Source organism: Amblyomma maculatum, chromosome 4, assembly GCF_055883805.1.
Source record: "Amblyomma maculatum isolate TAMU_Amacu chromosome 4, ASM5588380v1, whole genome shotgun sequence".
NCBI lineage: Eukaryota > Metazoa > Arthropoda > Arachnida > Ixodida > Ixodidae > Amblyomma > Amblyomma maculatum.
The window spans coordinates 157,095,528-157,111,336 of NC_139347.1; the positions used below are offsets into that span (position 1 = coordinate 157,095,528).

The window sequence follows — 15,809 nt, forward strand, 5'->3', positions numbered from 1 at the left end:
CTGTGAAAAACTGTGTCAAACAAGCGGGCTTTAAATGTGGTGACATGATGTAAGAAGGCCCATATATGGATACTGTGGAAAGCTTCCTTGAAGATGAAGCTTGGGCGAGCATCCAAGAGACTGCTGAGGTACCAGAATCTATTGAGGAATTCGTATCTGCAGATGTGGATCTTGTGTGCTCCTGAAGAGCTTACAGACTGTGCCATTCTCGCACAAGTAAATGGCGCATGTTCCATAGAGGATGACTGCGATGACATTTTGAAGGAAAAGTGTCGGCATCTGAGGGTGATGAGCATGTAAGAGTGCTTCAAAGGTACTGTGAGCAACAAGAAGGCTTGCAAAGCAAAGTGATTTACCTCCAGAATTTGGGAAGGCATACACTCTACACTCACAAAAATACATACTATAGTATGAAAAACTTCCTGTTAATGTGTGTGAATGCATTTATATGTTGATGTGCAGTAAACCGATCAACACACTGCTTTTAGAATTTCTGGTTACAAGAGACCTTGCTACAAGAGACATCTTTTTCGGGTCCTTTGAATGTCTCTTGTAACGAGGTTTTACTTATTTGAAAAATTAACACTTCGGTAAAACGGGATTCAAATGTTTCCAAACTATCAATTACACTCTCTAAATTTTTTTAATTAGCATCATCAAGCATTGGCATTTTATTCTGAGCATTTTGACACCTTTTAACCCTTTTTCCAATTGCTCACTTTCTCTGTTATTTCAGTTAATTGATCGATTACACATTCTAAATTTTTGTAACGTGCATCATCACGCATTGGCTTTTCTATCTCTATTCTTTTTTCAAAGATTACCCTGCATTGCCCGAAGGCGTTATAGGCAACCTGCAGTGGCCAGGCGGCGCTAGTGGAGCGCAGTGTTCAGCGCCGCCAGCGGCGGTGCCGAGTAATTTGAGGCGGCCGGCGCAGTCAGGTTGCATTCACATTGTACGGTGGAAACGCGTAGGCTCTCACTATCTGTGGTTTTAAGGCAATCGAATGTCTTGAGAGCTACTTCCAAACACCAATACTGACGAAAGGGCACCACCTGTTCGAGAATGGTCATGTTTAGAATACCGTTTCCTCCGCTCAACAGACAATCGTCTTATTCTTGGCGTCTGTACGCCATTGACCCCATAAGAAAATGAATTTCAGTTACATTGCTCTCTCACAGCCAGTATCCTCTTCTCTCATCATTTTTCCCAGGTTCTCCCCAGCAAGCACTACGCTTGGGTCCCCTTCGCGATGTGGCAGTCTTTCTCGCCGCCCCTGCACTTATTTTTATTCTTGTGCACATCTGTAGTAGTCGAAGCATCGCACGAGACCACTGAAGCCACTGAATAAGTAAATCACACTCAATGGGATAAAGAAAACTTGAACGCGAAAGGAACACAGTGGCCGCAACATACACGGCGTCTGCTTCTGGGCCTTCTCATAGTTAGCTCCCATCGGCAGCTAGGTGGCACTACATGTATCAGCCAACTCCATTGCAGGGTGCCTATAGCAGGAGCAATGGGTTTTGACTCCTGTGAACCCCCTTTTTCAACCATTTTTTCATTTCTTCCTTAAATAATCAAATGATCACAATGGACAGCAGCCAATCAGTAGAGCCACAAATTACCATGGTACTATTTTTTAAAGCAGCCCTCGATTATTTCTTATGTGTTTGCCTTGCATGTAGCAGCTGGTGTAATTACGTAAAATAATGATGGGGCGAATTTTTCTCAGCGGTAAAGTATGAGAAATGTGCGCTCAGTTTGTGTAGAGCGCCCGCTGCAGCAGTGCAGGTGCATGTGCGTGCGCTGAGCAGCCAACTACAACTAACATGGCGACTGTGTAACTTCGAAAAACCGGTGCATGCGCCGATCAATCGGTGGGATTGGTCTATTTCACATTTCCGTGCCGTTCCTGGAAAGCACCCCCCTCTCTCCTGCTCTGAATGTCTGCGCTCCATACCATTGGTATGCACCGCACCCAGCTAGCACTGCCAGCCCCATCCAGTCCCAGAATCCAGTTCAATTTCAACTGCCAGAAACATCAAAAACAAAAGGGTGTGTAGGCCCTAGGGGTTGTGTAGGCAAATCACTGCTGGCAGCTAGTGTCGGATGACCACCGTGAGCGAGACATATCCGATGCGGGCGCTCAAAAAGCAGGCCGTTGTCTAGGCAGGAGCTGGTGACTAAATGAAAGGACAATCGCTAACATGTTTTAACAGTATGTCGAGTGAAAACATTGACGGCGGGCGCTATTCAGTTTGCATCAGCGGCGAAAACGCAGTGAGAACACATTATGTAGCAGCTCACCGAAGTCTTCACGCAGTCAGCCTGATTTTCCTGATCAGAAATAAATTGAATTATAATTTCATGTGCGCTGCTTTCAGTTTTTTATTTTTCTGGCATATTGTTTTGTCATCTTAAATTTCGGTCCCATCCCGGGAAAGCGCCCCTCTTCACTTTTCCAGTAATTTCGGCATGATGAGAGGGAGGTGCTTGCTCAGAATTTTATGATAATCGGTTTTGTGGGTGGCTTTGCACTTACCTTTGTTTTTTTTTAGTGATTTAGCTGGATTTTTATAGCGAAATATTGTATTTATGCAGAGGTGGAATGCAGCTTCAAGTTTGGCGTTCTAGTGTCTGGGTTCCAGAGCCGAACCTGCCCCCAAGATCATCTCTTTGCAAGAGAGGGCTCAATAGATGTGCCCACACTACACATCATTGGTGACACTGACACCATCATCCCAAAAGGTGCGTCACTTGAGCCTTGTAGCAATCTATTTTAGCTCGTGTTTTTTTTTTTTTTTGCTGATGCTGATATTTCTTAGGACATGGGGTGACAGTGCAATTTATATTGCTGCAGCACCACTTCCATTGCTATGATCTTTCGTCAGTAAAAAACAGTTCACAGAGGGGTGGTGTGAATGCCTAACTAAAGATTACATGGGTTGAAAACAATGCTTAAGGTTTTAGAATGCTTTTGAATTGTTTCCTATTTAAATGCTCCTCACAAATAACTCCTCTGATTTTTTTTTAATTGTCATTATTTTACTCGTGTGACTATACCACCTCTAGATTTTTCCCCGCGCCATTTCTATTACTATACATGCTTTTAGAGCTATTTCTTTATCACAATATCTAATTACTATATATATAGGTATGCCACAGCTTCAGGACTACCTACATTCTACAGCTTGGGGCTCGACCAATACATGAACACACTGTGGCGAGGTGCAAACCAGCTACAAGTGCAAAGAAATGAAAGGGAGATGGAAGCAAAAATGGTGCAGCCAGCCTACCACATAAAATAATGTATTCTGCTGCCTTTGAGCTTCACAACTAGAGTAGCTGCAACTTTCATTACTGTACAAAGTTCTGACATGCTTCTTCTTGTTCAAGAGAGCTATATGCAAGAGTCTCTCACTGCGGCTGGTACAAGGATGCAAACGGAGCCCCACCTGCCCAAGCACACTTGCCAAACATGCATTTAGATGCCTCCTGGTGAAATGGAAACTGCCCCCAGCCATTGAGCCACGTGGAAAATCATGTGCCTCTTGAATGTCCCGCACATGCAGAATAGTCACGCAGCACGAAAGTTGACTATCACAGGGAGGACCATCGAATACTGAGGGAGACAGCGAAACACCTCTCCAGATATTTCTTGATATGCTCAAGGCCCCTCCACAGCTTCAGTGTATATGCTGAATTGTACTGGTTACCGAAATGCATGTTGGCAGCTCTTTGAGCTTAAGCGATATTTCAACTTTTTTTGTCGCCTGGTTCCCAGAGATAGGGGGCCAACCTGCTACAAGTATCGACCAATGTCTACGAGCAAATATTCTTTTCATTTTTAAACTATTACTACTAGTTTTTTTGTTCCCCTCTCGGCTCTGACTTTATCCAAATGTCTACCACATGTAACACAGCATCCCACTCGCTTTGCTTTCTCTTCCAGAACGAGCAATAGAAATACTTCCCTTCTTCGTGTCACCGAGTGTCCTCTACCACCCGGGAGGCCATTACCTGCCGACGAGCAGTGAATGCAAGAAGGAATACATCGATTTCTTCAAGAAAATGACCGGCACGTACAGTGGGACATGACGGATACATTGGATTTAGCTTCTTCTAACTGCTTGAATTTTGTTTTTTTGCGGTGAGAGCTGTTATTCGGGGCCGACCTTAAGTCGTCGTGCGACTCACACCCATTCTAGCTTTTGGCAGTGCTCCAAGTGGCCAAGAAAAAAAATTAAGGAAGGAGAATACGCCAAGACAATGAAGAGAAAAAGAAAAGAGAGAAAATGGGGGGGGGGGGGGGGGGAGAGGCTGTTAGGGAGAGAGAAGTGGATACGATGGCTCTCACTAAATGTTTTAAACAAGCCGTAGCGTAGTTTAGCCAGCAGTCGGCTAAAGCTTTGCCACGCATTTCACAAAAACAAAGAGAAGTTGAGAGATAGGCCATGTTTCAATTCAATTCAATTCAATTTTATTATATCCGTTTAGTACATTCCAGCTTATACATACAGAAGGAGGTCTCAGAGTCAGTGACTGTATCGGGACCTCCGATAAATGACAGATAACAATTAATATACAAGACAGCAATAATTCACGGTAAAATAAATTGAACGTAGACAATAAATGAGTTCATAATAAAAATAACATTATTTTGCAACAAAAAGCACACTGAGCAAGCAAGTTAAACACCAAATCAAACAGTAATAAAATATATGCATAAAAAGGCATGGCAGTACAGACCTTAAACATGTTAAACCACATAAAAATACATACCACGTAAAGCTGATAACTTAGTCATTATTCAGTATCAGTTTTCTGTTGTTAAAAAGAATTGTTTAACTTCGGATGCAAATCTGTTTTTTTTAAGAGATTTGACGATGGATGGTAACGCGTTCCAGACCATGATAGCAGAAAAATGAAAAGTTTGTTTCCCATAATTTGTTTGTACTCTAGGTAGTAATAAATTTTTGTTTCTTGCGAATCGTGTTTTGTTATCATTTATTAGTGAAATCTGTGGGATAAGTGATACTGGAAGTTTGTCGTTTAGTAACTTGTAGAAGAATGTGCATAGGTTGTATTTAACGAGTTCAGCGACTGCCAGGATTCCATGATTACGAAGTAAATGCTTAGCGCTAGAGTCAGCACGTTGTTTTCTGGCAAACTTTGCAAACATCAATTTTATGTAATATATCTTTACATATTTCACCAAACTTTTCATTCAGTGTGGAATGAACTGAACTGCGAGAACACTTGTAAAGCTGTAGTGCAAGAAATAAAGGTTATATAAATGAAGAACGAGTCTGATGAGTAATGCATACACACGAGGCACGGCATTTGTTGTGCTCTCCTGACTATTTTTTTTTACTTTCAAATCATGCACTGTAGAGAAGAAATCTTCAATCAGAAAAGGACATTTGTTCTTTTTTCTTCAGCAAAGTAAGTTTAAGAACTGTGTCAAGTATGCATACTATAAGACTTCGGCCACTTTCCACTGAATGCTTGTATGTGAGCCCTTGGCAGCCGTACACATGTGATGATGCCTTAAAAGGAGTATGAAATCCTATTTTTACTGAGGTTAAATAAAGCAAATGATCCGTAAGTATTTAATCACTCCTCAACTCACCGCAAGAGTTTTTTTAGCTTGCTTTATTAGCGCCGAAGATATTGGTGCTTAAAAATGACTTTCCTTTTCTACCCACTGATGTCATAATTTCCAGCACGGCCAAAAAGAATAAAAAAAACGGTGGGAATACATCACACGTGACATCTGCAGGTGATCGCTAGCTGCTGTGGGCTTAAAGCCCTACAAGCGCTACAAGTATTATGTGCCCTGTGTAGAAACTTGCCTGCTGAGTGCGATTAAGCTCGAAATCACTTCTGGTCGAAAGATTTTGGGAGTTTTTTTTTTCTTCTTTTTTTGTTTTTTTTTAGATATCAATATGAACACGTGAAACTGATCAAAATGTGTCATGTGGCCCGCGCTGGCACTTTATCAAACACTGGGTGGGATTCCTTATCAAATTTTCGACTCTGCACCATTGATACTGAAACACCTTGAGGTTCACTATAATCATAAAACTGACATTTGTTCCCGTTACTTATGCTTGGAGCAAATCACATTGCCATCTTCCTGTTACTTACATGACATCATCAAAGTTCTCGTGGCATGTTTATTTTAGATATAGGTACATAGTCTCAAGAAACATCACTATGCGGTGACGAATCGGCACTGTTACGTTGCTCGGAGTATACCGTTCACTTGTTATAAGGCTCAAATTTTACTCAAAGATAGAATTTAGAGGTAAGGTTTATGTTATGATATGCCTAAGTAGAGTATATTTGCTTGATTTGGTCAGAATTAAATTGTTGTTCATAGTAACATAGAAATCTGAGATACTAGTTGGTCGGACATTTTTGTGGAAACAGTTCAAAATACAGTGCACAAGAAAGGGAAAAAGATAAAGCCATGCAGAAACATTTTCTGTCACTGGGGTACACCAGATGTTGTTTATTACAGCTGTAGCGCAGCTCGGTTAGTCACGCAGCCCAAAGATAAAGTCATGACTTTTGTTTCAGTTCAATTTTGCTGAGTGGGTGCAGAGTTGGTCAAAGAAATAACTCGTTAATTGGATTCCAAGGGAATGAAAGAGTAGCAGAGGGCAGCAAAAAATTGGGTTTGTTGGATGAGGCTAAGAAGTTCGTAGGGGTCAACGTGGATACAGTACAGGATTGGGCTAATAGGAGGAAAATGAAAGAGGCCTTTGCCCTGCAGTGGGTGTACAGTCCGGCTCATGATGAACGTTCAAAAGTCAACATTAGTGTAATGTTTCTTTTGAATACTTTTTTTGTAGCATGCCAACTTTAGGAAATATGCGTGCAACTTACATAACATTTTTGTAATATTCTGATATTTGCTGTTACCTGGAATTTGCACATTTGACAAACATGGCAAAATTAATATGGTTTTTATAATTCCAGCATTCAAGACCCTAATGTGCTGAATTGTATATGTCATCTGTGCTTTTTCGGTATTGAAATTAAATACATGTGCCAAACTGACAGTACTATAGTCCCTGTAGGAGAGTCATATATATGAGGAATATAAGTAAACAAATATATGTTCTATGAATATGTGCTCAGCTTCGTCTGATATTGCCTCTTGAGCATGATGCATGATTGTTTACTTAGCTTGATTTTTACGAAAGTGTGTAGTTGTCATAAGTTGCATTACTTTGTAAAAAGGTTGGCATATCAAAGCAGTGTTGTCCACATAAATTGTCTGCTCGGTGCAATATTAACTTCATATGAGACTTTATGAGTGGAATTAGGTGGGTTTTAATTGGTCCAATCAGCCTAGTTCTGTGCTAACATACAACTGGAAATTTTACATTGGTACCTGTTGAAATTGCCCAATTGAATTCATGTGCTGTTTTTTGACTATGAGAGCTAGTATCTATCAGTTTCAGACAAAACTTGAGTAAAGCATTAGACAATCTTTGCAATGTCCCTCTGCATAAATGATCACCTTCATGAGCATTGGAGATACGTAGACAGACACAGGCAAATGGTTTCCTGACGCGCACTGCAGGAAATGTGAATTCAGCGGTGACCCTGCCGCAGCATCTAGTTCTGACCCTTGTTTAGACTTCTGTTGTGACTAGGCGCACCCCAACGCTAGATTAACCTGCTCACTGCTCTATCAAGGAGGTACCATTTTCACAAAAATCAATTGCCAACTGGCACGTGAAATTATCTAGGCAGAAATCATGATTTAGAAGATAACTGTATTGATGCCATCTGTTGCCTTGTTTCTGAAAAGATTACTGTATCTGTATCATTACTGTGCTGGCTGCCCCTGCATGATGTTTGGCCACAACTTGCCCTTTTTTTTGCTCTTCTTCTTAATAGCAAATTGTCATAAGTTAGCGCTGATATGCTTCTCATCCTTCTCTTCTGTCCTCATCTTAGTGGGCGCTAAATATTTTAGGATTCTACACATCGAAATCTTCGCAACGATATGTGATGTTTTACTATAAAGTTAAATTTTTAACCACAGTTATCTAAGGTAATTAGAATTACAGTTAGTACATATTGCAGTTTTACTCTTTATAAGCTATCCAAAATGTATGACTTAATTTATACTGAGACATTAAGTTCGAAGTTGTAATCACAGTTATCAAATTATTGGTCAGTAATTAAAACTTACAATTAGTCCAGGGCATTCATGCTCGACATAAGCTACCTAATGATAAGACTTAATGCTGTAGTAAAATTTTCAGTTTTAATGGCAAATAAGCAAATAAAGATAATTTTTTGTAAGACCTACAATTAGTCCATTGAAGTATAGCCAACATACATATCTTGTGATATAGGACTTGATGATGTACCATAAGGTTCAATTTTTATCAGGATTAATTAGCCAGTAATTATTCCAGACCATAATTTGTACTCAACATAAGCTAACCAATATTATGAATTATGTGCCATAAGTTTATTTTATGTACAACTGATTAGCTTTGGTTAATTAATTGATACATAATTAGTAAATCAGTCAGTTAATGTATTCGTAAACGGTCAGTAAGTCATGTATTCATGCAACATAGGCCAAGCCTTGTCACTAAGGTCCTTTGGGTCATGCATTATATCACTTCCATATCAGCTAGTCAAAGCATTTTGTTACGGGTCCTTGGCATTTTTAAATTTGGTGGTATCCTCTAAATGGCCGATTTGGAACTGTGTGACTTTGTTTACGTCATCATCTCTCAGCCAATCGTTGGATTTCATAGTTGAGAAACTAGGAAGTTTTATTCAAGAGATAATGGATATTTTTGCAAGACAACTAAATGCATGGTATCCCATTAAAACGTTAGCGAGCGGTTATGATTAAAATTCAACCATATATTTAGCTTAAAGTGCACTTCGGGGTGTTACAGAGCTTCTGAACTCTCCAAAATGCATGGACAATTAATTAATTCATGACATTCTCCTCAAATTCAAGAGCAAGAAAATAAAGCTGCACGTTTACTTCAGCGTTTTAAATTGTAGTCGACGGGAAGCTTGCAAATGGGGTAGGATAAAGGGCAATTATTTACGATGATAGAAAGCAAAACTGCTTTATTCGGATACAACTCAAGTCTGCAGCAACCTGCAGAGTTTCTAAATGTTATGCAGTGTTTGTATTATATTACAGCAATAAGAAACTATGCAGTAACCGTCACGAAAAATTCCTCCACTGCTGTTCAGGCTCTTCTGCTTACCCTAATGAAGAGTTAACTTAAAATTAAAAGCTAAATAATTTTGAATCCCATGGCTTGTTTTGTATAGTTAAATACTGAAAACTGTTTCTGTTTGCTGTTCAGTGGAGTGGTTTAGTATGCGTACATCTCAGCCGAAATAAAAAAAAAAAAAAAGAACAGTTGGTTCCAACCGGAAAATGTTCACTTGGTACCGTTTGAATTTGCCAGTTGTGTTTTGCCCTTAGTTGGATCAGTTGGCACCAAATAAAATTTGGACAAAATGGGATAAATTGCCCTAGGCAAATGGACCCCATCCAGGATATGATACAAAATATACTTCTTGTGAAAATTAAAAAAAAATATTTATGAAACCTTACATCTTTTGTGAATATTCAGGTGAAGTGGCAATTGTGTAAATGATGTAGGATAAAGGGCAATTATTTATGATGACAGACATATGCGAAACTACTTTATTAATTCGGATGCAGGTCAAGTCTGCAGCAACCTGCAGAGTTTCTAAATGTTATGCATGTTTATATTATGTTATAGCAATAAGAAACTTCTTTGCTCTTGGAGGTGCTAGCTAATATTTTGCAACTCAAGTGAAATGAAATTTATGAAATAAATAAATCGCTGAAACAAGCCATGTACATATATATAACACATAAGTCACAGACACACTGCATAGACAGGCATAGAAGTCGCACTGCATAGGCAGGTATACATACAGAAACATACTTCCTGCACATGTAGTATACTTTTGAATTTTTATATACACTCCAGTTACTGGACCTCAATGGTGGATCCAGTCGCATTTGGCCATTAAGCATGGATATCGAGGTGGATTGTTAAGTGGTGAGTACCGTTCATCAGGTCTAGCTGCTGACATCTTTTATTACGAAATCAACCCTTGTTCTAGGCTGTGTTTATAATGAGCACATATGTTGTACAGTAATGCACAGCAAGAAATGTCCAAATAGAACTTGAAAATCCGAACTGGAACCAGTTGGATTAGTATTCCATTTGAGTCCTTTTGAAAACAGCTGGAAAATCATTTCTTTGATGACAAAAGCTGGTCTGAGCAATGCAAATGGAGATTCCAAACTGAATCAAGCGTAACCAGTTGAACACCATTTGAACCAACTTGGAACCTGACTAGAACCCAGCTGTTATTTTTTTCTTTTTCGTCAAGGTATTGCCTGCTACACTATGCCGTTGGCGATAACAGGATGTCTGCAATCCAGAGGTTTTGGAAGCCTGAAAGCGGAATGTAGAGAGTATGTGCAGCTCTCTGGTATCAATTAAGGATATATGCTGTCAAATTTATGTGGTAGTTTTAGACACTAGACACGAATGATCATTTTTCACTTTTTTGTCGCTAAAACTACACTAGGCTAGTTAGCGGCATATTTGGGAGAGGGTCGCTAGGCGCTACTGCGCATGCGCGCCCCTTCTTGGCACCCTATCACAGTAGAAAGAAACAAACAAACGACGCGGAGAAGAAGAAGAAACCAGTCAAATTTAGCAAAAAGATTCGGAAGATGCCAAGAAGCAGAACTCATTAAGAGGGAGAAGAAGGAGCCTATCAAATGGAGCAAAAAAATTCGAAAGACGCAAGACGCGCCGAATCGCCGGGCACACCATACGGTTTGCACCAGTGCTTTGGCCTTTGGCGATGAGAACGTTCGAGTCGGACTTTGTGAACTATCCGTTGGGTAGCTTTGACAACAGCTGAACCCATTTAACCATGCACTTTGAACTGTTTGAACCGCCATAATTTTTTTTATTATTTTTTGTCTCTGGAAAGCATGCAGTGGAAGTTAAAGCCCCTCTGTATTAATTATAGTCATTAAAATAGTGAAGCAGAAAGTGTTTTTTCTTTTTAATTCAGCAAGTGCTGGAACATTGGAAGAATTATTTCTACCTAGCATTTTCAGCTATGGCCGCTAGGTGATGCCGCTGTCGCGAGATGATGGCCGATTCGCCGAGTAGCATCGCTGTCTTGTGAGTGTCAACAAAAAAAAAACTTGCGCTAGGTGTGCGCCGCTGCAGACTACCCATGTTTTGTCGGGTTTCTTTAAGAGGTAAGTATCCGAGCTCATCTGGCATCACTTTTGTTTTGTCGCTCTCCTTTTGCTATTTCTTGTACACCTGCGATCGAAGTACGTTGCCGGGTGGGTCTGTCGTGTGCGATAGCCCTTCTCTTCTTTTAGTCTAACGCATTCAAAGTGTCTTTTTCGAGAAAAAAATGAATAGCGAAATCAAGGGGCAGTGTATAGGCATCCCGTTTTCTTATAGGCTGTGGCTAAAGGTACGTCGGACGGACCCGATCAATGGTCTTAAAGGTACGTCCGACGGACCCGGTGCGTTTTTCTTCGGGATCCGTCCGACGGATCCGGGAAATATTTTTCAGAGGTACGGCGGACGGACCCGATCGGTAGGGTTCTTCCGACGGACCCAACGCATTTTTCTCCGATATGGGCCTTGGGATCCGTCGGGAAAGCCGGACTCAGATGTGGTTGTAGCAACAACATGGTAGCCATATGTAGCCAAATCGAAGTTGGTATGAGGTGTACGTGCGAGGTGTAAGAAGTATGTACTACATACTGCATGCGTGAAATGTGAAATTACAAAGAATAGTACAGTGGCAAGAATAGTGCCTAGAATGGGTGATATACTACGTGATGGCATGATGATAGGTTTACGTGAGTTGGACCGCGGCAGGGTGGCAAGCACGACCAGAGCGCAAGCGCATGTAATCGCGGTGTTGACGGCCAGCCCGCGGCCCGCACGCCCGCTCATTTGGTCCTCGTTATTATGTGGATTAACGTCTACGACGGTCGTTATGTAATTATGTAGTTTTGATTCTTCAAAGTTTCCTCACTTCCATCTGTGATGAGATGCGTCACGTAACGCATCGCTTTCTGCTCGCATTGAGGTTTGGTGCTGCAAGTTCTACGTAGTACAAGCGGCGCTGAAAAAGCTGGGCACCGCCGGCGTGTCTCTAGCCCAAGCATCGCGTCATTCGTGTTTGTTGTACAACTGGAGGTGTGGTTTGTGCTTACCGTGAGATGCTGTGATTACGGATTACGTCCTACTAGAGTGCTGTGTGAGACTACGAAGAGTGCTGTGATGAGTGCGCCGATGTCCGGACGGACATCAGTGTGTCCGTTTATGATCGGCGATGTTGCACGTGCATGTCAGTGTTTATTAGGTGCAGTGGTAATTTATTTACACGCGCTGTACAACAATCAGACGAAAATAAGTCATCGACAATTTGTTAGCCTGTACTACAGAGCTCAAAACTCGGAAAATGGGAATGCACGATGCAGTTTTCGCATGTTGGAGTGCACCGAAAAATAAGTGCCCAGCCCACACCGCCGGGATGCGTATTACTACAGGTGAAATGGTGAAAATAGCTGCCTGGCACAGCACCTTTCTAAATGTTCAGGCTTTGTACTATTGTTGAAGGCCACTTTATCATTAATAAAGGAACGAATATGCTTTATGTGTTAATGACTAATGCTTTTTCAACATATTATGTTCATTTTTTTTTTCGTTTTTCCTTAGTTTCCTTTGTTTTTCATGCTAGACAAACACAAATAGTACACTTTTAAACTTGTCAGTCCAAAGCTGAACATGAATATCTGCCATGCATGTGACAGCTTTAATGCTAGAAAGGTTGACATGTATAGCATGTACGTACACGCTGCGACATCTTAGTGGCACGTTAGGCTACTTGCCCCAAGGTCGTGATGTTTAATACCAGTGATGGCAGTCGCACTTTGGTGCAGGTGAAATGCAAATGCTTCTGTTTTCTGCAAGATGTCAATTCAAAGTACAAAGCCCAGGCAGTCAAATTAGTCTGGAGCTCTCCACTACGGTATTCTTCATAGCTACATATGTCACTTTAGGATGTGAAACCCTACATGCCACAGGTAGGCTGCATTGTTTTTTAGATTTTGTAACCTCTCATCTATGTTTTGCAACATTTGGCTAATTTTAGTTCCCAAACAGTTGCTAAAGATGAAACCGAAGCAGTTCTTGGCATGGTTTGCTGCTTAGATTAATTTGCTAATTGAAGTTCTTTGAAACTTGCATCAATGCTGGACAGTTCAAATAGCAAGCAGTTGAATTACAGAAATGACGTGGATCATGCATTTCAGTTCTGACAAGTGGAAAGTAACGGTCCCCTCCTTGCATGCATAGGTGCCTTTAGACAAATACATACTCGGGTGTGTGATTGTGACGCATATCAAGGGTCAACAGAAGGCCATGTGGAGCCAGTGTGATATTCTTCATGAAGGCTAAAGTAAAATTGTACAACAGCTGCTGTACCATGCAGAAAAAAAATTGATCATTTAGTGTATGATTAACTGACCATGAATAGCATCTTACTCAGAGTATGATGTGATATATATCTGGTTTAGCATCCCAAAATAACTACGGCTATGAGGAACACAATAGTTGAGGGCTCCGGTATGATTTCGACCATCTGGGGTTCTTTTACATGCACTGACACCGCACGGTGCATGACGGCCTATTGTTTCGCCTCTATTAAAATGTCTCTGCTGTGGCTGGAACCAAATCTGCATCTTTGGGTTCAGCAGCCAAGCACTCTAACTACTGAGCCAGCACAACGGGGCCAAGTATCAAAATGCATGCCATTACATTTCTTTCTAGCCTGTGGTTTTCTTCACAGAACTAATGTATACAAGGAAAAGTAAACAGCAAGAAAACACTAGTTTTATTGCACATTATATTCACATTTCAGCAAACATTCTCTAGGAAAAAATTTCTCATAATGTTTTCATGGAAACCATGAACAAAACAAAACAATGCACTTACTCCACTCGAATTATTAATGGGCAAGGTTGCATCTATGCTACTACACTGCGCTTATCACAAAACCACCAGCCCCATCTGCTTTGGCCAATCACTTGATGGAACTAACGGAGACAGATGTCGCACACCACAGACTGGTCGTCTCGCAACATATCTCTGCATATGTTGCATTTCAATTTCATGCCTTTCCACTTAGTTTCAACTGTTGCCAGCATTACTAGTCACCCATCTTTTCTGAAATTCGTTTTTACGCTGTTGGGATCAGCATCCTTGTTAACGACGGTCTCTGGCATTTTAGATGCTATCATTTTCACATCTTCCTCATCTGGAAGAACGAAGGAAATGACAAGCTTTGAGCAGACAAAAAATTAGGGAGACTCCTAATCTCCACCTGTAAGGGTATGGTGTGCCAGCGTTAATGGTTCTTGTCTGCAGATCCCACTGTGGATTCTCGTTAATTTACATGCCCTTTGCTACAAACATTACTACTAATTCCTTAATTCATGTCTCTGTTATCTCAGATATACTCATTAGCATATGGTCGTAGGCTGCCCTGTTAGGTGATAGACAACCTAGCATAGACCTCTGTAAGCCTCAACCTTTCTTAATTGGAGCTGAAACGTTGAAGCTGAAATATTTCAAATATAACTTTGTAAGCTTGGCTTAACAGCTCCTGCCATGTCGTGTGGCCTCGTGACATTTGGCTCGTGGCACTTTTGGCTTGTGCACAGGGGTCATCTGTTAAACACTGGTTAACATGCATGAAAAATACATTTTCACACAAACTGGTGGCAAATGGTCAAGTGGTGCACTGAAGATTCTGAAATGTATACCTATATTCATGCAAGGATCGCATCATCACATAACATGATCAAGAGTTCTATCAGTACCTGTAGTTACATAGCATACCTATATTCATGCAAGGATCGCATCATCACATAACATGATCAAGAGTTCTATCAGTACCTGTAGTTACATAGCATTTCAATGCCCATTAAAGGACCACCTCAGACAATGGTTGTTGTTATCTCAAGACCTGTTCTAACAGCGTACTGACGCCATTCCACTGAGCGATGGACATGTATATGCATACCCTAGATAGCTCATATTGTGGATCTCATTTATTTCTATGACTTCCAAGGAGTTCCTGTCGTCAGAAACTTTATGAAATCGGGGCAGTAGTCTTGAAAGGTGATGAAAAGAAATAACCAGGTTACCTTGACGCAACGCTAAATTAGAGGGTGAATATGCTGCATGAAGATACCAAGAAGCTTGTACAAAGAAAAGTGAGAGTGAAATGGCAGGATTTTTGAAACATTGAAATAAACTACAAACTACACTTGTCAAACCTGTCATTAAGGAATGGAAATCATGCAGTAATCAAAAACGCAACATGGAAGCCATTTTAGGTCATCTTCACAAAACACATACCCACACCTCACACACAGCTTCATACTTATGAAAGAGGACAAACCAATATGCAAGGAGTGTGGAGATGAACTAACAATAAACCATATCTTACACATGCGCCAGAGTCGAGAAAAGAGGAAACATTTTGTACAATTTCCAACAGATCCATTTCCATCCCAGCATGATCCTAGGAGAGACGTGCAAATTTCCTGCATTTTTGGTTTCCTAAAATGTTCCTAAAAGAGCTACATCCTAAAGAACTTTTTTAGTCATTACACACAAAATAAATACATTAAACCTTGTTC

General features: G+C 40.7%; 2 protein-coding genes and 1 long non-coding RNA gene across 7 annotated transcripts in view; 2 read left to right on the forward strand and 1 right to left on the reverse strand.

Annotated features, from left to right (window-relative positions):
- LOC146193346 (esterase OVCA2-like) overlaps positions 1 to 5,308 on the forward strand; it is a 34,739-nt gene extending 29,431 nt beyond the window's left edge. Inside the window, exons 7-8 of the mRNA XM_084602698.1 lie at positions 2,606 to 2,752; positions 3,957 to 5,308. Coding sequence (XP_084458824.1) covers positions 2,606 to 2,752; positions 3,957 to 4,102 — 293 coding nt within the window. The 3' untranslated portion in view covers positions 4,103 to 5,308. The remainder of the gene's footprint in view (positions 1 to 2,605; positions 2,753 to 3,956) is intronic.
- A 5,891-nt stretch (positions 5,309 to 11,199) lies between these two features.
- Positions 11,200 to 15,809, forward strand: part of Dmtn (transmembrane and coiled-coil domain 2 protein Dmtn) — a 61,338-nt gene continuing 56,728 nt past the window's right edge. For all 5 annotated transcript variants that reach the window (XM_084602699.1, XM_084602703.1, XM_084602700.1 and 2 more), the window contains exon 1: positions 11,200 to 11,333. The gene's annotated coding sequence lies outside the window, so the exon portion shown is untranslated. The remainder of the gene's footprint in view (positions 11,334 to 15,809) is intronic.
- On the reverse strand, positions 13,974 to 15,311 carry LOC146193348 (uncharacterized). Its single transcript, XR_014706828.1, has 2 exons — positions 15,004 to 15,311; positions 13,974 to 14,927 (listed from the first exon to the last, which is right to left on the reverse strand). It is a non-coding gene; the product is annotated as an uncharacterized LOC146193348 (long non-coding RNA).